This window comes from Haliotis asinina, chromosome 15, assembly GCF_037392515.1.
Source record: "Haliotis asinina isolate JCU_RB_2024 chromosome 15, JCU_Hal_asi_v2, whole genome shotgun sequence".
NCBI lineage: Eukaryota > Metazoa > Mollusca > Gastropoda > Lepetellida > Haliotidae > Haliotis > Haliotis asinina.
In genome coordinates this window covers 26,766,186-26,788,270 of record NC_090294.1, presented here as the reverse complement: position 1 = coordinate 26,788,270, position 22,085 = coordinate 26,766,186, and the positions used below count along the sequence as shown (strand labels likewise).

Below are 22,085 nucleotides of genomic sequence, written 5' to 3'. Positions count from 1 at the left end.
AGAGAGAGAGAGAGAGAGAGAGAGAGAGAGAGAGAGAGAGAGAGAGAGAGATGGGGAAAGAGGGAGGGCGAGTATATATAAACATTTTGCGAACACTGGTTGTGACTAGAGAGAGAAACAGTTTCACCTTAGGCACATGAGTTTGTTCAGGATTGCCTCCGTTCATCCAGCAGAAAATGTGAACCCGGTAAGATAAGATAACGTCATGTGACTAGCAGGCATTTTGGGTTATCCGGGGTAATGAAGATCAGATCCTGATTCCAGCATCCAGAGAGCAATTCGTCAGATGGATACAAGGCGTTATAAATGGATTATTATTAGATTATAATTATCCAGAATGAGAGACATTGATAACAAGATGGAGAGACATAATCAGAGGGCGAGATGGCACGTTGAAATGTTGAAATCATTAGATTCAGTGTGACCTGTACACGCCCACTTAAAGGAGGCCATTTCACATCAGTCAATCATTATGCTATTTCTCATTAATCAATTTGGTACAAGTCACTATATACAATGTGACCATTGTACAGTGCGCCTACCTGGTGAGGACATATTTTAATAACCAAATGCTACCATGTTGAAGTCGCTGTTGATGGAGAGATGTTGACAGCGAGGGTCTTGAGGTATATATATACAGGAACTTAAATCATTTCACAGATACTTCAAATACGTTCTTCAAAACAAAATAAATTCTCCTTAAGAAATTTTAGGAATTAAATGCCATTCCGTTTCCCGTCATGCACTCTCTGAACCGCTGTGGGACGATTAAAGGAAAAGCTTTGAAGATTTAGCTAGAAAACAACCTACGCCATCGTTCTCTGACTGTCGCTAATGTTGTACTTAATGCACCATAATGGAAATGTTCCAAATCACAGAACAGTTTTTGTCGTTCAGGCTTTTATTCTTAAAAAAAAAAACATTTTAAAAAGAAAAATATTTACTAATGGGTAAATACTACTGTGGTACAACCTGTTTTTTTTATCTTTTTTGAATTGCGCCGGTATATTCAGGATGACGAGGACAATTATTCATCTTACCAAATATACATTCAACAGCAAAGCTGAAGAAATTCGGATCAATTTAGTTTTTTTTTTTTTAAGTTACGAAGGGGGCGTAGTGGGCGAGCTGTCTGAGGCGCCAGGCTACTGATCTAGCGTTCTTGAGGTGTCGGGATCGAGCTCAGACTCTTTCAGTGTTGTCACAACCCCTAGTATATTGTACACAATCCTGTGCATGTAAAACAATCCACGAATCTGTTGGTATTTGACCAGATGGTGATCACATGAATACGCCCAAACACCTAGCTGAGGGTATAGTATGTGCAGTAAACTTGGCCAACCCAGCTGTGAATGGGTACCTCGTAGGGATGGGAAATATGTCAAGAATAATAATTATAATGATAATGGTCGATGTTGGTATTCACTTTCACACATTTCACATGTGTTATGCCGAATTATAAATTATCAAAGACAGTCACTTCATTCAGTTAGAGTTAATTGTTGGTGTCACACCGACGACCTAGTTTCTCAAGTCAAAACATTGATCACAGAACAGTCTCGTTTCCTGTTTACTGGGTTCCGTCCTACTGCTCAGCTTAGTGCGATGACCAGTCCAGAATTTTTAGACAGTTTCGTTTAACTGGACACACAACAAATAATCAGTATGATTTGATACATCTAATATAAGTACTTGGATATTTGCAACATTACGCTCCTTACATTCCTTGCAAACATGTCTTAGAGCCTATTCTGTCGTACAGCGAGCTCTGACAAACGGGAACTTGAAAATCGTGGAAATCTCAAAACGAGGCTCTGCCTCTAAAAAGGTTTGGCGGTCTTGTACGGAACTAATTTTACATCAATCACATCAATACACAGCTTCACTGAGTACGCACAAAAAGGACTGTGAATCATTTTAGGTCCTCATCAAACAGGAGCAGTCAGTGATTTCTTAGATAAGGTGTGCTGCCTAAACCTAGACATAAAATATAGAAATACGATGTTATTACAGTTTTAAATTAAACTTCATTTGTAAATATTATTTTCTTATGAAACAGGTTCTTGGAATGCAGTGTAACCAGAGTTAGTGGTGTCTATTTTCACTTTCACAGGAGAAAATTCGGATCTGCCGAAAAGTAGGTCATTGTCTGAATAGGTTAATGAGACTAATGCTTCGATGTGTTCACTGCCTGGGCACAATGTGAGTCCCTAGAGTCCCTCACTGTGATATTGCTACAATCTGCTAAATCTATATAACTAACTCGTGTGAGTGTATACGAAACTCTTATCAATACGGGTAATGTGGTATAGTTTTCGCTGCTGAAGTATATTGGATTTCTAACAATCCGACAGCGAGGAAGACCAAATATGGTGATCACCTTTTGGAAAAAGGGCAGGCATAGAACTGACCCTCCAGCTGACATAGGAATACCCTGCCCAGTAGGCTGTTCTACCAACCCCTTACAGTGTGATACAATATGTCACAGCAACCCATTCAGAAATATCTACAAAATCGTCATGGATATAAAAACACACGACATCTAGGTTTATGAACTCCATTCAAATGGAATTCAATTCTCAATCTCAAGTTTAGGCCGGACATAGAATTAACAAATGATGATTGAATATTTTTTCAGCAAATCTAATATACTTATTAGAAGTCTAATGGCTATAACTGCATCAATTGCCAATCGTCACGTTGTATGACGATGTGTCACATAGACATTTATTAACACTTCGTCTACGTGTGTAGATTCACGGTGCGTCATTGATGTAGGCTTGTCATTATGAGTCATTTCCCATTAATCAGAAGATTTTGGAGTCACTATACAGACACATTTGTTCTGTAAAAATTTCATCGGGCGGTAATACAAGATAAATAAACATTATTACTTACATGCATTAAGTTTGTTCTTCAGAAGATGATATTATTGAATGCTTTAGATAGACAGTACGCTCTTGAGAAAGGGGTTGGTGCACGCTTCATTTTCACCTGTTTTCAGGGGTCATTTAACAAACGTTGAAGACAAAAGGTGCACACACTTTAGAGTCCAAGTTTATATGATATCTTTGTTAGGAGAGTAAATGCATGAAGTAAATAGTTGTTAGATAGTCTTTAAGCGGGCTGGTAGATGGGTGAATGTTTAAAGTTTCAAAGATAGTTGACAGTCATAGTTTTCCAGAGATGAAATTATCTCTTTTCATGGGGTATATTATTGTGTCATCCAGTTTCAACTTTAAATCTAAAATTGTTACATCTGAATTTTGATATGTTTTAAATACCCTGGTATATCATTTCTTACATGTGATTCAACGTTGAGTAGAGACTTCTAGTGATGATATCATCAACAGTTAGAGGAAGAGGCTAGGGAGGAGTGCCAGGCTTGATGAAGGTTGTCTGGGAGTTTTAGTGTATATTCTCGAAGAAATATACCGAAACGACATGCCCTAAAGTGTCGTACGGCGAAACAATCTAAATAGATTTGAGTGAGTGAGTGAGTGAGTGAGTGAGTGAGTGAGTGAGTGAGTGAGTATGGTGTTACCAGAAATGGGCTTCACATACTGCATCCACCTGAGAAATGGACGCTTATTCATGAAGGTTACCACATATCTCCTAGCAGTTTAAAAAGGCTCTGCGATAGATTGGGCTGTTTTAAATCAACTGAAATACATTTTACAGTTGCAGTTTACTATAAAACAAGTCAAAAGTTTAAACAAATGTCTTGTCCCAAATGTGACTCATGATCATATACATATAATGATAATTATTTTGTTTAAAATGTGTTTTTTTATTTGATGCCTTTTGTACAATGTGAGAGACTTAATTTCTCACGCTGCATGTCCTTTCCGGTCACGTTTGACAGAACTATCTGAGTATTTGCCAGGAATGTAACAAAGTTTCATGATTATTCCTTCTAGCGAATGTTCCGCTGACGTGAACGTCAGTCACGACAGAAGCGCGAACTCATGCAGAAAAAATAAACTGTTCTTTTGTCGTGCTAATGGTGGTGATAGTGTGTTTATGTGTTATTAATTTCTTCAAAATAATATACCCTAAAATATTTCATATCCCGAAACGTCTGGACAACTGATTTCACTGTGTGGGAGTTCTTTTACGTCAACCGCATAAGAAATTAGTATTGCCTCCATCAAGGTCAAAATTAATTCGATAATGTGATTTTATATAAACTGAAATGTAAAAATGCACAAAACAAACTATTCACAATACATGAACATGTGGAATTAATGTATGTATGACGTCAGCTGAAGGGTTGCGATATCTTTTCAAGGTCGTATAATTTGTTTCTCGAAACAAACATTCTTTTTTTACTCAAATATCAAACTGAGTTTGACAATCTGGAACAGCTGAATTTTTTTTAACTCAACTGCATTATTAAAATGAAAAGCTCAAACAACTTAAGTAATCTATCCACTAAACGCAACTTGTCTCCTATGTTTGAGTATAATGTCAATTTCAGTACATTCTGGGAAATAAAAACTCTAGCTCAAGTCAAAATTCACACTTAAGTTTGTTTCCAGAAATCAGGGCCTGAACTGTTTGGTACGGCCCTTGTCAGTGCCGAAACTTTCTTAAGGAAACACGAAGATCCGGGTTAGACCTGATCTGCAGTGATCCATGCTTATTGTAAGAGAAGACTGACAGGACCGGCTGGACAGGCTAGCTGACGTGGTTGACACATGTCATTCTATCCCAGTTACGTATGTCGATGTCCAGTTGTATATATATCGATGGTGTTGTTCTCTGGATTATCTGGTCCAGACTCGATTATTTACAGACCGTCGCAATATAGCTGGAATATTGGTTTAAACATAAACTCACTCCCTGACTCACTCAACTTTGTGTTGATTACTTTTTGAACGTTTACAGGAATACAGAACACAGCTGAAATTGGTTAATCTGAATGATTTCGGCGAGGTCATACCGTTCTGATTAGTAAGGTTAGACATGTTGGGTAGCCCAATGGTTAAAGCGTTCGCTCGCCACGCCGAAACCCAAGGTTCCACTTCCCACATGAAGCCAAATTCTGGTGTCACGCTATTCCTGGAGAGTTGCTAACAGCGGCGTAAAACGTACATCCCTGTCTCAGTGTTATCGGATGAGTCGACATAAATTTGAATTCACATTACACATTTACAAATTTTGTTGTAAGAAAATCTGAAATTTGAATGAATATTGAACTTTATTTTGTATATTTTCAGAGAAAAGGGGCTTCCCGGGGTCATGGAAAAGGGACAGATCGTTACCCACGCAAAGAGCGACAGCAGTCGCGTTGTCCTAAATAACAGAGTGTATGAGAATATCTCCAACTCAACAGTGGGTACCTCGGCAACTGAGATTGAGAACCATGCCTCTAGTACCATTACAAAGCGGAAAAACCTTCGAATTGAGTCAGGCCAAGATGCTCTAGTACCACGGCAATATCGGAATGTAAATCAGCGAGAACAGATTCTTTTTAACACGCTGGAAAAACATCTGTCCCGGCAACAACAATCTGCGTTGCAGAGCCAGGATCACTCCATGCAGAAATACAGACAACGCCTTGCCGGATACGAGCGTCTGCGCATGCCCGCGGATGAATCGATAAATGGGAGTTGTGTTGGTGCGTCGAGTGGCAGCGAGGTTGTGATAGGTAGTGAACGGCGCTCCGGGAGCAAAACAATCTCGGGGAAATCAACACATCCGTTGATATCGACGTATGCTGCGAAGCACGGCGACCAATCAATAGCCGCCGTTGATGTAAACACTGAAAAGGAGGCTGGGCTTGAAGTTATGACCAACGCTTCTGCTGAGAGGACGCCGAGTGTATTTAATGCAGCTACCTCGACACGTGCTAGTCAGTTGAACCCAAACGGTCGGACTAATGAGTCTGGTAGAAGAAGCGTGCCTCAAGTCTTAACAGGGAAATTACCGAGTCACAAAAAGTCCAAGTCGTTCCGTACCTTGGAGTCAGTAGTGAAGAAGATCAACTTGCAGAAGAAGATTGGCCTGAAAATCAGCATGCTCCGAGCACCAGCTCCATCCGGTAGCACGTCCACGGATTCCAATCTGTTGACAGTGGATGACACCAACATGAGACCTAGAGCTTACACAGATCCGACATCCGATGGTAAGGGAAAGACGGCAATTAAGCTTCCCGAGATTACCATTGAAGACTGTTCGGACCCTGAGGACAAGATGAACAGTGAGGTGGAGATGTTCTCAGATCTGTCCCCTCCACGCCGGAGGGCCAACACGTGTCCGGAAGAGTTCTTCAACAGACGACGAAAGGGGAGGCCACCAACACCCCCTCCAACATCCCGAAACGGCAGCCCTACCAACAAATTCACTTTCGGCAACGTGAGGAGTCCCAGCAAAAGCCCCGTGTCATTCGTGCACCACAAACTGAGCAAAGTGTCTGAAGATGGTGGTGAAGCACCTAATGACACCAACGTGTCAACAAAGTCGTCTGCTCGTCTTAGCAAGCAGACGATCGTCAACAGACGGAGTTCCTTCAACACTATTTCTAGCCTTAGGGCTGGTCTTGCCTCCAAATTAACACTGATAGAATCCGAGGACGAAATGGGGATGGAAAAGGGTCAGTTTGCTATAGCAAAGCCCGAAGCTTTGAGGGCAAGTGACAATAACAAGATTTCGGGATATATGTCTCAGGGTCAGGACGTGACTGACGTATATGCAAAGGACTGTCGCTTCTCTCAGAAAATATCCCCCACGTTGGACGGGAAACCCTTGCAGGCGTGTTAGCGCTACTTTGTCCATGATATTCAGGTGTCTATATTATTCCCCCCTCGCAGCATCCCATGGCAAGGACATACAGAGGGCCATGTGTCTTCGTGGACAAAATGAACGATGACTATTGTGACAAATGATACATCAGCGGTCAGTGACAGTTACACAGCTGTTGACCATGTAACAATCAACACCTCTAAATATTTTGAATGGGAAAGACTTGCAAATGGAAGTACGATGTTATTCTGTCGGTGAGTGTAATGACACGAAAACACTTACAGTTGTACATATTTGTTAATACCGCTGTTCTTAATTCCTTTCTGAGACATTCTCTATGTGACTGTGATATTTCACTTCATAAGCAATATTTCCTCATAAGCTATTTCCTTCTGAAGATTCATATCACCTTGTTTCTCAAATCTCATTTATCCTCTAATGTACCCTTTCAATTCGATTTCATGAGTCTGTGGTCACTTATTGCTTCATTAGGTTTGGCCTGGGGTATTACATCTGAACTGTACCACCGTTCAGGATATTTCAATAGACGTTGCCATGGAAATAAACACTGTCTTCGCCAATTCATGTCACTGACCCCCAGGGCGTTTCAGGATGAGGATTATGCGTTGTTGAGTGCGGGATGTTTTTTTTTAATGTAGGTCAGCTAAAGCTCAAGGGAGTTTCTGCGAATATGTTTCAACCATGCGCAAAACGAGACAACAATGACCATTTTCTCATAATCTGTTCTCCACAGACAGGAGTAATTAGTCAATCTATAGACCACTTTAACTATTTCATTAGTGGTTTTAAGTATATCCCCATAGTTCCACTTATACCGAAACTTGATTTTCCAATATAGAAATAGGTCGGACCCATTTTGATGAGAGAGATTAGCTCTACGGGTTTTTTTTGTTGATAACAGGATGTTGTGTAGCCTCATGCTTAATGTCGCCTCAGACACAGACCAGGGTTTGATTCCCTACAATGTTCTAAGCTCAGTTCCAGTACCATGGTGTTTTTGTCCGAACATTGCTGAAAGAAACGTAAAACGTATATCTGTTTTTAATTTAAAGAACTTCATACTATCCAATAGTGCACATCAGAGTGAAGACAGCAGCGCACGACCAGAACTAGGCTTTCAAACGTAACAACACCTGAGACTCTTTTAACGTCGTAATATGAACGCTGCCAAGACCACACGCCTTCCAACTACCATTATAACGCTGGCATCGATTTCTGAAAGGGGCCTGATTCACTTAGGAACGATCGTACCAAGTTGGGATCAAATATTGCCAATATCATGCTGTCCGATATTTATGTAACTAATGGTGAGATAAAACAGGTCCTTATCAGGATGACATGCCTGTCACCAGATATTAAAATAATTACGGTAACAGCATATTGACCTTTCCTTGTAACATTCAGGGAGGAAATGAGGTACATCTAAATGTCAATAAGCAGTCCTGCTGACTCTCCTATCGGCCTCTTTCCATGCCAAGAGAGTGAAAACAAGCTTATGTTGTCATAGCGGTCTGTGGCCCTCAAACATAGGCATCGGTGGCAGCGGCAAGTATTGATTATGCGATACAGTAAGTTAGGTAGAGCTACTGTGTTTGATGGGAGTAACACACGAATGTCGCAGACTGCTCTGGATTAAATGCATTTTTTATTCAGGCTGTTTGAAAATGAACGCAGAGTAAACATGATAACAATCACTGTGTAGATGTTATAAGTGTATTTTTATTCTCCTCACAAATAGACTCATTTTGGTTTAAAGGGCAAACTCTGTGAAAATCATAATAACGGTAAATCAGTGATGACACCAGATGTCTTCACACCTATAAGCCCGTTGGCTATGATCGCAAATTTTGTATCGTGTTTCTTTGCTTAAGCGTGAGTTAAAATACGTTGCCTGTGTATAGGAACGAATTAACACGACAGATATAATGTACTGCATCGTCCTGTTGTTCGGGTTACTTGCCTGCAACCTATGGCAATCCAGAAACCTATGACTGATGGTTCAAAAGCCTCTATCGTCATTGCCACCCTCGAAGGTTTCGTCAGAGTGGTGAACGTCTCAGGCCTGCATTACTTCGGGGTTTTCTTTCTCGTTAACCAGACACGACACAACTAAAATACTGTTCCACGTGACTTGAAAGCCAATGCCCCTCTCACTCTTTTCCACATGTGACTTATACTGTTTAGATGTATTAAGCTCATTTTATATGTTTTATGTACTGTTATCCATATTCACACATTGACACGCTTCCTTTACCTTAAGTCTCTACACAGTCGATACTCCTAAACGTTTATCACAATATATTTGATTTGAGTATAACAGTTGGTCTTTTGTCATTTTCCTCTACGCCGATTTTACCCTGAATATATTGTCACACAAAATATTTCGTGGTAACTGTGTCAGTTTTCTGCCTGACATGACTTTATTTTCAATAATGTGTAGTCATATGGAGTTTCATATCTGTATTTGATAAACATCATTGTGTTGTACTGAAAAAAGAATCCAAATATATTTTGACATTTATAATTGAATGCTATCCTGCTGTGTGGGTACTTCCTTACCTGTTTAAAAATGTATATAACATGCTAGCGATCCAGATATTGAACTATTCATATTCTCTTTATACACTCAGATGGTTATTGTTGATTGTAAATACATTTTATTGTACAATGTCTTTCAGAATAAATGTATGAATTACACGTTTTTATTTTTTTATTTGTGTTTTTATTCATTTAGAAGGAATCTGTTCAAATGAGCGCGTAAGAAGACTTGATTGTTTGGTTCTTATCATTGTAGTCTCAGTGTTCTTGTCGGATCATTAATTAGCGTATTTGTGAGGAGAGAATAGTTACAGGCACATGCGGCACACAGACATGTTCACACACACGGGCACATACGCAGGTACACACAGACACAATCGGTACAAGCAGATATTCGCGTACGCATCCACACACACACACACACACACACACATATACAGAGGCACGCAGATACGCACAGAAACAGGCACAGTCGGCACTCAGACATTCACGTACATGGCGCACAAAGACACTGAGAGACATACACACGCTGAAACATACTCACAGACACAATCGGCACAAAAGATATACACTTATAATTACACACGCACATACCCAGATTTGTCAAATATCACTTCAAAATTTAACGAGGACATATTCTGTATTATCTACAAACCTAGTCTTAGAAGACATATTCTGTATTATCTACAAACCTAGTCTTACCTAAAGCGTTTGGCTTTTTAGGATTTTACAATGGTGGCCTTTCAGAAAGACGTCACTGCTTGGTTTAGACCAGTATCACCGTATCATATCGGGAGATGATGCCGACATGGACAAATGCCATGCCTTATATAGGGCCAATGAATGTGCTTTGACTGGCTGGTGCATATTTTTTCACTCAGCAATATCCCTGCTATTAGGCGGCAGTTTGTAAATACTCGAGTCTGGATCAGACATTCCTGTGATCAACATCGATCTACGAACCTGAGATGCGATGACGTCTATCAAGCAAGTCCTGTGCATGTGACAATCAGTTTATCACACATTCTGCAATAACATCTTAACATGTAGAAAAAGATCTGAGTGTAGTCAGCTAGAGGCATGACGTCAGACACATGTAAAACATGTGTCTGTTGTCCACTCCTCGGTGCTTCTGTGTAATATTGTTAACTAATGACTTGAAGGATGTTTACAGAACTGTTACCAAGGTTGGATCTGTCATGATTTGTCACACCCTGAACGCACAGTGATAACGGATTCCGGTGCCTGAACGCCACCTTCGAACGAAATATCTGCGCAATGAACTGCGAGCACCCGGTTTTTCTATTTGACATATGTTTTTGCAAGTAATACTTCAAGTGACTTTGTAAAGAAATCTCACAGCAGATATAATTTCAACTCTTAATTGCGTGTATTCGTGTTCGTGTATTCATTAAAAAGGTTCAAATGATACGTGTACGATGCATTACTGAAGACAGTATAAATGTACAATGCCAGTTATGTTTTGTGAAAAAGCATGATCTCTATCTGGTTTAAACATATGTATTTCATGTAAAATAAATAAACTGGATTGGTCATCAAGCGCTCCAGTATACATAGATATCTGAAACGTTATCAGGACAAGGAAAACAAACGCCACAAATGATATCAAATGACATACATGTAGTCAAAAGATTTGCATTTGCATTCGGCATCACTGGTAGCACAGCTGTAGGAGCTATGCGTGTATAGAGCCATGAGCTATAGTGTCTGGTTTGCTTCGTCAAAACGTATTATTTCAATTATAAATTGATGAACTGAGTTTGAAGGGCCATGGAAGAAGTTCCACATATCATTGTTTCTAATGAAGACATTGACATAATAAAATGTACTCTTGCTTTCGTAGAATCAAACATACGAAGAAGTAATCTTCAGTGGCGTGGCCGCAATTTTCTCTCTTTAAAAAGCCTGAACTTTATTTAGATACTCGGTTTTTTTCATACGAACAAGACTACGACAACTTCTGACTCTAATACACATTTAAAGTAGCGTGATGAATGCTACCATTATACGACAAAACACAAACTAACGGCACTTCGGAAGTTTTTATAGATGTTCCGGTTGCCTCCGTTTGTGGTTGTGTAAATCTCTAGTGTACATAGTAATGTAATGTGAAATGAACTATGACAAGTGGGTTTGGGTTTACGTGAGGGTTACGTGATTCACGTAGTACTACTACTACCGAGGAAGATTGTACAATGATAGCAAACACCGAGGCGGATGACATTACTCAGTAGATACAAACCTTTCGTTGGTGAACAGTACAAGAAACAGAAAGAAGAACACATACGTTGATGACGTTTAGTTTCGGCTCAAGCAGATGTGATCATTTTCATTTTCAGACCTTAGAACATTTTTAAAGTCGCCACTTCTTTCTATCTTGGAACATCCGGGAATAACTGTCACAAAAACTCATGCTTGACCCGTGAATTTCAGAACCGTTCCCACTGTTCAGGAATGAAGAGTACCCTTAGTAGGGGATATTCCATTTTGCGAGCATACCACTAATCAATGCCAGTGCATTTGAGAAAAACTAATATGTACCAATGCAGATGAAACATTTACAAAGGAATGGAATAAATTGTCACATTTAGCTTAATTTCTCCTTATCATCTGTTCGGCTTCATAATTTGCATTGTATAAATCTCATAAATTCAAGATCCCCTATTTTTAATGGTATATGACTGAACCACTGTTCACCTCTCCAGTGGCATAAAGGAAGTTATGAGATAGATAAGCATAATTTACGAAACTTTAAAAGTGCTGAAATACAGATTTTCAAACAAAGGTGTGTCTCAAATTACCATTATTCGCCTGCGTTACCATGCTCAGTGGAATGAGAACGCTTCATATTGCACACTGATTCTATATAAGACATAGATTAAACATGGTTATCGAGGCATTTACCGAGGACATTTCTCATGTTCCTAGAACACAAGACTGATTACTTTTAGTGTGCATATTACAGGTAAACATCGCTAATCATGATGTCGGAATATCCTTGCAGGCGCCGTCAACTAATCACATTTCAATGTAAAGGCCATTTAGAAACTCTGTTTTTTCAGTTCCTTGTTGACGAAAGATTTGATTTTGTTAACAAGTTTTAATTCGTGCAATAAACTCTGCTTTCTGCAGATATTTCCGTGACATTGTTTAATGGGCTTTCTATTCTAGAAGTTTGTGAGTCAAAAATGAAGTATATAACATTATGTGTGATTGACGAACAAATCTTCCTTGAAATGGAAATACTGTAGAGAAAATGTTCATAGTAAAAAGATGAATAAAATGAAAGGAAGCCCTGAGAATTCAAGCTATGGAAATCTAGACTTGGCGTGAGCACACTTTGTAGACATGCGTTGGCTTTCGTGGATATATTTGCTTCTGGGTCTGTATCACAGACTATATGGATGATAACTTTCTAAGAGCGACTAGATGGTTTACAAAGGTTTTCTTTTGGTAATTTAAAAGTATCTCTCGACCCATTGACACCCGCATAAAAGAACATAGCTGCTAAACAGCCAAGGAATACAGCAAACTAACCCTCCCAAATTCCAACAAATATGCACTATCCACTTTTTACCAGTTTGACAAAGTTGGAATCATATCTACCAAGAAATGGGACTTAGCAGAATGATGCAAACCTTTCGTGATGAACACTACAAGAAACAGAAAGAAGCATGCAGACAAAGAGAACTTTTGGACGCGATTCAAATCCGCAGCCACGAACTTTTCATCAACAGACACCAAGGGTACCACATGTATGCACAATCGACCAAGGAAGAATTAGTAAAAATGTACACTCCGTCAACGTATACATACTGCTGCTTTATCCCCATCCAGCTGTTAATGCCAATCATACCATACTGAAAATGAATACTCATCAGTTGGTAGTGGTAACGTTTGGCTAGATAACGGTGTAATCTACACCTAAAAGTCGCTTCGAACAATACACAAGAAGATGTCATTCATAAAGCTGTAATCTTCATTTTGGACAATTCTTACGATCTAGGAAATAGCTTTTAATGAATTATGTAAGTTATTTGGCAAATATCAAACGATCTCCCATACGATCTCATCCATCTTTATTGAAGAACATACACTGTCATCAGTGAAAATGTAGATAGTTCTAAAACAAATTCCAGTCTACAAGAAAATAACAATGGCGCATATTTTGCTTCAGGTGCAGACAAACAGTAACTCTCTGAAGAATAGGTGTCCGTTTAACGAAGTCGTGATCTATGTTACTCTGTTATAAATATAAAACGTATCCAAATATTTCTATAACATTAAATACGTTTAGTTGTAGGAAATACATGAGTTGTCTTTTCGTTAGGTCCCTTGAGCACACAAAATACGTGCGGGAAAACAGGAAGTATGTAAGCCCTGCGACATTCGATGAGATGATGAACTGGATCGGGTGGCTAGGTTCGAGTTGTAGATTGGATGGCCTGATTATTATCTTTTGCACTGATGTCAATACCTGAACTGTCTAGATCATATCTTGACTACGGTATTTACAGACGAGCATTGCTGATAGAGGTTTTGACAACAGGTAAACACACATTTAAAATATGTAAATATCTATAATTATAGATTTGCAATTGCATGCGAAAATATATACCAATAAACATTCAGCTTTAATGAGAATAATATTATGCAGTAGGCATTACTTCACTGAACAATGTTTCATTCGTAAGTACGAAATACGTCTACATATTAACAAATATCTGAACTCTATTCAACATAACACAACTGTTGAGATTCATAGTTAAGTTGTACCCATATGAAACCAGCAGCACCGATCCATAATTAATATTGAAAATATCCTCGAAATGTACACGACAAATCTCGAATCAGTTTTCAAGGCAGTGGGGTAGCCTGGAATAGCAAAGTGGTTAAACCCAGGGTTCGAATCCCCACATGGGGACAATGGGTGAAACCAATTTCGGGTGTCCCCAGCACTCACTCAGTCACTCACTCACTCTGCTTGATAAATAGAATGCTGTCAACATTCAAACAGCACACATTTACATTCACATTCCCTCCGTTGACGTTGTGGAAAGCCATGCAATTAAGTAGTGAGGGTATACAAAAGACCTAATCGGACGTTGTTGCAATCTGCTTTCTCCCACCGCTCTGCATCTGGCGCCATCAATACCATAAACATCTGTTACAACGGAACTTATTAATGCAGTCGTCAGTGTCATGTTCAGTGTTGTCGATAACTGTCGTAACCCGCCATCAGCATGGGTCATACGTCACAGCGATTGTCAAGGGCTTGTCAGCAGCTATCGACAAGGTGATATTGTCAAGTCGTAGACTGGTTTTGATGGGAAGGTTAACGATAATTTCGTAACATAATCTGTTGGCTACAGGACATAAATAGCCAAGGATTTAGGTGACTGTAAAACTTGAACCTTGCTAATGCGGATGTGTTGTTTTAAATGGAATCAAGCAGATACCTGCTGATACATACATGTGAAAATAGACAGGCATGACAACGTAGTATCAATGCTATTCTGATAATGTCATGTGTTTTGCTGTACTTTTCATTATGTCAAATCGGTTTTGTTAATATCCTGATGTCGTTTTACTAGTGGTTCGTTTATGTTAGTATAATGACCACGTTAAGTCGGTTATGTCGTTATTCTGATTATGTCAAGTCGGTATTGTTGTTATTCTGATTACGTCAAGTCAGAATTGTTGCTGTTCTGATTATGTCAAGTCGGTTTTGCTGTTATTCTGACATACGTCAAGTCGGAATTATTCCTGTTCCCATTATGTCAAGTCGGTTTTGTTATTCTTCTGATTATGTTAAGTCGGAATTGTTGCTGTTCTGATTATGTCAAATCGGTTTTGTTACTACTCTGATTATGGCAAGTCGGGTTTAGTTCTGTCCTGGCTCTATCAAGTATGTTATTCAAATAGGCGTATATAAGACTCAGGGCCATTTACCGTTTCTTTGATTGTCAAGAACATTCGGTGCTTTCTTGACATAAGCTAAAGAACATTCGGTGCTTTCTTGACATACCGATTGCTCTTGCATCTTAAGATATTTTGTCATATATACCTACATTAGAGCGTGATGACATGTACTGTTAATTATTCTCAAAGCTTTCGTACATCTCCTAAACGTTGAGCTAAACATGTGTATATTTATAAAATAAATCGTTCTATCTTAATAAGAATTACGAAATACATAATTAGTAAATATCTGAACTCAATTCAACATTACACGACTCTTGACACCTACACTTTAGCTGTACCCATATGAAACCAACAACATCGATCCATAGACAATACTGCAACCTTCCATGAAATGTACACGACAAATTTCGAATCAATTTCAATGAGGTAGTGTTTCCTAACCCTGCTTCAAACATCAGAACGTGTGCTGTTGCTAAACGCTGGATGCTTCGAAACACTTCGAAACACGTCATCTTCCCGCATCAATCAATCTTCAAGTTGCGTATTTAATACCGTGAGATATTAATGTCTATGAATGGGTGTTATCTTGTTGATTCAGCTATCAGTGCCATTGACCAAGATTGTGCCGGAAATAGTTTTGGCAGCAACCGCTGAGAATAACATCTTGTAGGGACTTGAGCACTATTTACCAAACTTATTTTTGGGGCAGCAAACTGTAAGACATGTCTTCATGAAGAAAGATATTTTGGTTTATTTCACAAACAAGAACCTCTGTCGTCAGCAAGGAAATAATGTGGGTAGGTGGCAGTGATATACATGACCCAAATAGCGGTCACGGTATTGTCTTTAAATCGATTTATTCTTAATTGATCTATATACACAATGATGGAGTGTTGTTGCTACATCTTACAATATTTGGTACTGTTGGCTAGTGTAAAGTCATGAAGGGTTGCTATTGAAACGAAGACATCGTTTTAATAAGTACACTCAGTACCGCAACAGCACCATATGTTAATACTGGTATCATGAGTATATTCAGTACAGTAACATAGTGAAAGGTTGATTAAGGGCGGTTTCGCAAGTGCACTCTGTGCCGTAACACCGCCATGAGTTGATAATGATTGAATATGTATAACACAGTCAATGGGTGGTAATGGACGGTTTAGCAAGTACAGTCTGTACCGTAACAATCATGGACTTATAATGGATCGTGAAACAAGTACACCCAGTACCGTTTAAAAATACGTTCAGTACCGTAGTACTACAGTAATGGGTTGATAATGGATGGTTAACAAGTACACCCAGTATCGTAACACAGTCATGGGTTGATATGGATGGTTTACCAAATACGCCCAGTATCGTTACACAGTCTTGGGTTGATATGGATGGTTTACCAAATACGCCCAGTATCGTAACACAGTCATGGGTTGATATGGATGGTTTAACAAGTGCACCTAGTATCGTAACACAGTCATGGGTTGATATGGATGGTTTACCAAATACGCCCAGTATCGTTACACAGTCTTGGGTTGATATGGATGGGTTAACAAATACGCCCAGTATCGTAACACAGTCATGGGTTGATATGGATGGTTTACCAAATACGCCCAGTATCGTTACACAGTCTTGGGTTGATATGGATGGTTTACCAAATACGCCCAGTATCGTAACACAGTCTTGGGTTGATATGGATGGTTTACCAAATACGCCCAGTATCGGTACACAGTCTTGGGTTGATATGGATGGTTTACCAAATACGCCCAGTATCGTAACACAGTCATGGGTTGATATGGATGGTTTAACAAGTGCACCTAGTATCGTAACACAGTCATGGGTTGATATGGATGGTTTAACAAATGCGCCCAGTACCGTAACACAGTCATGGGTTGATATGGATGGGTTAACAAATACGCCCAGTATCGTTACACAGTCATGGGTTGATATGGATGGTTTAACAAGTGCACCTAGTATCGTAACACAGTCATGGGTTGATATGGATGGTTTAACAAGTGCACCTAGTATCATAACACAGTCATGGGTTGATATGGATGGTTTAACAAGTACACCCAGCACCGTAACACAGTCATGGGTTGATATGGATGGTTTAACAAGTGCACCTAGTATCATAACACAGTCATGGGTTGATATGGATGGTTTAACAAGTACACCCACTATCGTTACACAGTCATGGGTTGATATGGATGGTTTAACAAGTGCACCTAGTATCATAACACAGTCATGGGTTGATATGGATGGTTTAACAAGTGCACCTAGTATCGTAACACAGTCATGGGTTGATATGGATGGTTTAACAAGTACACCCAGTATCATAACACAGTCATGGGTTGATATGGATGATTTAACAAGTACACCCACTATCGTTACACAGTCATGGGTTGATATGGATGGTTTAACAAGTGCACCTAGTATCATAACACAGTCATGGGTTGATATGGATGGTTTAACAAGTGCACCTAGTATCGTAACACAGTCATGGGTTGATATGGATGGTTTACCAAATACGCCCAGTATCGTTACACAGTCTTGGGTTGATATGGATGAGTTAACAAATACGCCCAGTATCGTAACACAGTCATGGGTTGATATGGATGGTTTACCAAATACGCCCAGTATCGTTACACAGTCTTGGGTTGATATGGATGGTTTACCAAATACGCCCAGTATCGTAACACAGTCTTGGGTTGATATGGATGGTTTACCAAATACGCCCAGTATCGTTACACAGTCTTGGGTTGATATGGATGGTTTACCAAATACGCCCAGTATCGTAACACAGTCATGGGTTGATATGGATGGTTTAACAAGTGCACCTAGTATCGTAACACAGTCATGGGTTGATATGGATGGTTTAACAAATGCGCCCAGTACCGTAACACAGTCATGGGTTGATATGGATGGGTTAACAAATACGCCCAGTATCGTTACACAGTCATGGGTTGATATGGATGGTTTAACAAGTGCACCTAGTATCATAACACAGTCATGGGTTGATATGGATGGTTTAACAAGTACACCCAGTACCGTAACACAGTCATGGGTTGATATGGATGGTTTAACAAGTGCACCTAGTATCATAACACAGTCATGGGTTGATATGGATGGTTTAACAAGTACACCCACTATCGTTACACAGTCATGGGTTGATATGGATGGTTTAACAAGTGCACCTAGTATCATAACACAGTCATGGGTTGATATGGATGGTTTAACAAGTGCACCTAGTATCATAACACAGTCATGGGTTGATATGGATGGTTTAACAAGTACACCCAGTATCGTTACACAGTCATGGGTTGATATGGATGGTTTAACAAGTGCACCCACTATCGTTACACAGTCATGGGTTGATATGGATGGTTTAACAAGTGCACCTAGTATCATAACACAGTCATGGGTTGATATGGATGGTTTAACAAGTGCACCTAGTATCATAACACAGTCATGGGTTGACATGGATGGTTTAACAAGTACACCCAGTATCATAACACAGTCATGGGTTGATATGGATGATTTAACAAGTACACCCACTATCGTAACACAGTCATGGGTTGATATGGATGGTTTAACAAGTGCACCTAGTATCATAACACAGTCATGGGTTGATATGGATGGTTTAACAAGTGCACCTAGTATCATAACACAGTCATGGGTTGATATGGATGGTTTAACAAGTGCACCTAGTACCGTAACACAGTCATGGGTTGATATGGATGGTTTAACAAGTGCACCTAGTATCACAACACAGTCATGGGTTGATATGGATGGTTTAACAAATGCGCCCAGTACCGTAACACAGTCATGGGTTGATATGGATGGGTTAACAAGTGCACCTAGTACCGTAACACAGTCATGGGTTGATATGGATGGTTTAACAAGTGCACCTAGTATCATAACACAGTCATGGGTTGATATGGATGGTTTAACAAATACGCCCAGTACCGTAACACAGTCTTGGGTTGATATGGATGGTTTAACAAATACGCCCAGTATCGTTACACAGTCATGGGTTGATATGGAGGGTTTAACAAGTGCACCTAGTATCATAACAGAGTCATGGGTTGATATGGATGGTTTAACAAGTGCACCTAGTATCATAACACAGTCATGGGTTGATATGGATGGTTTAACAAATGCGCCCAGTACCGTAACACAGTCATGGGTTGATATGGATGGTTTAACAAGTGCACCTAGTACCGTAACACAGTCATGGGTTGATATGGATGGTTTAACAAGTGCACCTAGTATCATAACACAGTCATGGGTTGATATGGATGGTTTAACAAATGCGCCCAGTACCGTAACACAGTCATGGGTTGATATGGATGGGTTAACAAGTGCACCTAGTACCGTAACACAGTCATGGGTTGATATGGATGGTTTAACAAGTGCACCTAGTATCATAACACAGTCATGGGTTGATATGGATGGTTTAACAAGTGCACCTAGTATCGTAACACAGTCATGGGTTGATATGGATGGTTTACCAAATACGCCCAGTATCGTTACACAGTCTTGGGTTGATATGGATGAGTTAACAAATACGCCCAGTATCGTAACACAGTCATGGGTTGATATGGATGGTTTCCCAAATACGCCCAGTATCGTTACACAGTCTTGGGTTGATATGGATGGTTTACCAAATACGCCCAGTATCGTAACACAGTCTTGGGTTGATATGGATGGTTTACCAAATACGCCCAGTATCGTTACACAGTCTTGGGTTGATATGGATGGTTTAACAAATACGCCCAGTATCGTAACACAGTCATGGGTTGATATGGATGGTTTAACAAGTGCACCTAGTATCGTAACACAGTCATGGGTTGATATGGATGGTTTAACAAATGCGCCCAGTACCGTAACACAGTCATGGGTTGATATGGATGGGTTAACAAATACGCCCAGTATCGTTACACAGTCATGGGTTGATATGGATTGTTTAACAAGTGCACCTAGTATCGTAACACAGTCATGGGTTGATATGGATGGTTTAACAAGTGCACCTAGTATCATAACATAGTCATGGGTTGATATGGATGGTTTAACAAGTACACCCAGTACCGTAACACAGTCATGGGTTGATATGGATGGTTTAACAAGTGCACCTAGTATCATAACACAGTCATGGGTTGATATGGATGGTTTAACAAGTACACCCACTATCGTTACACAGTCATGGGTTGATATGGATGGTTTAACAAGTGCACCTAGTATCATAACACAGTCATGGGTTGATATGGATGGTTTAACAAGTGCACCTAGTATCATAACACAGTCATGGGTTGATATGGATGGTTTAACAAGTACACCCAGTATCGTTACACAGTCATGGGTTGATATGGATGGTTTAACAAGTGCACCCACTATCGTTACACAGTCATGGGTTGATATGGATGGTTTAACAAGTGCACCTAGTATCATAACACAGTCATGGGTTGATATGGATGGTTTAACAAGTGCACCTAGTATCATAACACAGTCATGGGTTGATATGGATGGTTTAACAAGTGCACCTAGTACCGTAACACAGTCATGGGTTGATATGGATGGTTTAACAAGTGCACCTAGTATCACAACACAGTCATGGGTTGATATGGATGGTTTAACAAATGCGCCCAGTACCGTAACACAGTCATGGGTTGATATGGATGGGTTAACAAGTGCACCTAGTACCGTAACACAGTCATGGGTTGATATGGATGGTTTAACAAGTGCACCTAGTATCATAACACAGTCATGGGTTGATATGGATGGTTTAACAAATACGCCCAGTACCGTAACACAGTCTTGGGTTGATATGGATGGTTTAACAAATACGCCCAGTATCGTTACACAGTCATGGGTTGATATGGATGGTTTAACAAGTGCACCTAGTATCATAACACAGTCATGGGTTGATATGGATGGTTTAACAAGTGCACCTAGTATCATAACACAGTCATGGGTTGATATGGATGGTTTAACAAATGCGCCCAGTACCGTAACACAGTCATGGGTTGATATGGATGGTTTAACAAGTGCACCTAGTACCGTAACACAGTCATGGGTTGATATGGATGGTTTAACAAGTGCACCTAGTATCATAACACAGTCATGGGTTGATATGGATGGTTTAACAAATGCGCCCAGTACCGTAACACAGTCATGGGTTGATATGGATGGGTTAACAAGTGCACCTAGTACCGTAACACAGTCATGGGTTGATATGGATGGTTTAACAAGTGCACCTAGTATCATAACACAGTCATGGGTTGATATGGATGGTTTAACAAATACGCCCAGTACCGTAACACAGTCTTGGGTTGATATGGATGGTTTAACAAATACGCCCAGTATCGTAACACAGTCATGGGTTGATATGGATGGTTTAACAAGTGCACCTAGTACCGTAACACAGTCATGGGTTGATATGGATGGTTTAACAAGTGCACCTAGTATCATAACACAGTCATGGGTTGATATGGATGGTTTAACAAGTGCGCCTAGTATCGTTACACAGTCTTGGGTTGATATGGATGGTTTAACAAATGCGCCCAGTACCGTAACACAGTCATGGGTTGATATGGATGGGTTAACAAATACGCCCAGTATCGTTACACAGTCATGGGTTGATATGGATGGTTTAACAAGTGCACCTAGTATCGTAACACAGTCATGGGTTGATATGGATGGTTTAACAAGTACCCCCAGTATCGTAACACAGTCATGGGTTGATATGGATGGTTTAACAAGTGCACCTAGTACCGTAACACAGTCGTGGGTTGATATGGATGGTTTAACAAGTGCACCTAGTATCGTTACACAGTCATGGG

The 22,085-nt window shown here is 39.8% G+C and overlaps 1 protein-coding gene across 1 annotated transcript; it reads left to right on the top strand.

The window, feature by feature from the left end:
- The first annotated feature begins 5,244 nt into the window (after positions 1 to 5,244).
- Positions 5,245 to 9,463, top strand: LOC137266352 (uncharacterized). The gene has a single exon (XM_067801838.1). The coding sequence runs from the start codon at positions 5,245 to 5,247 to the stop codon at positions 6,763 to 6,765; it is 1,521 nt and encodes a 506-aa protein (XP_067657939.1). The 3' UTR covers positions 6,766 to 9,463.
- The last annotated feature ends 12,622 nt before the right edge of the window (positions 9,464 to 22,085 follow it).

What these genes read in the sequence shown, in the direction of transcription:
- LOC137266352 (XM_067801838.1), top strand. Translation starts at nt 5,245, where the DNA reads ATGGAAAAGGGACAGATCGTTACCCACGCAAAGAGCGACAGCAGTCGC.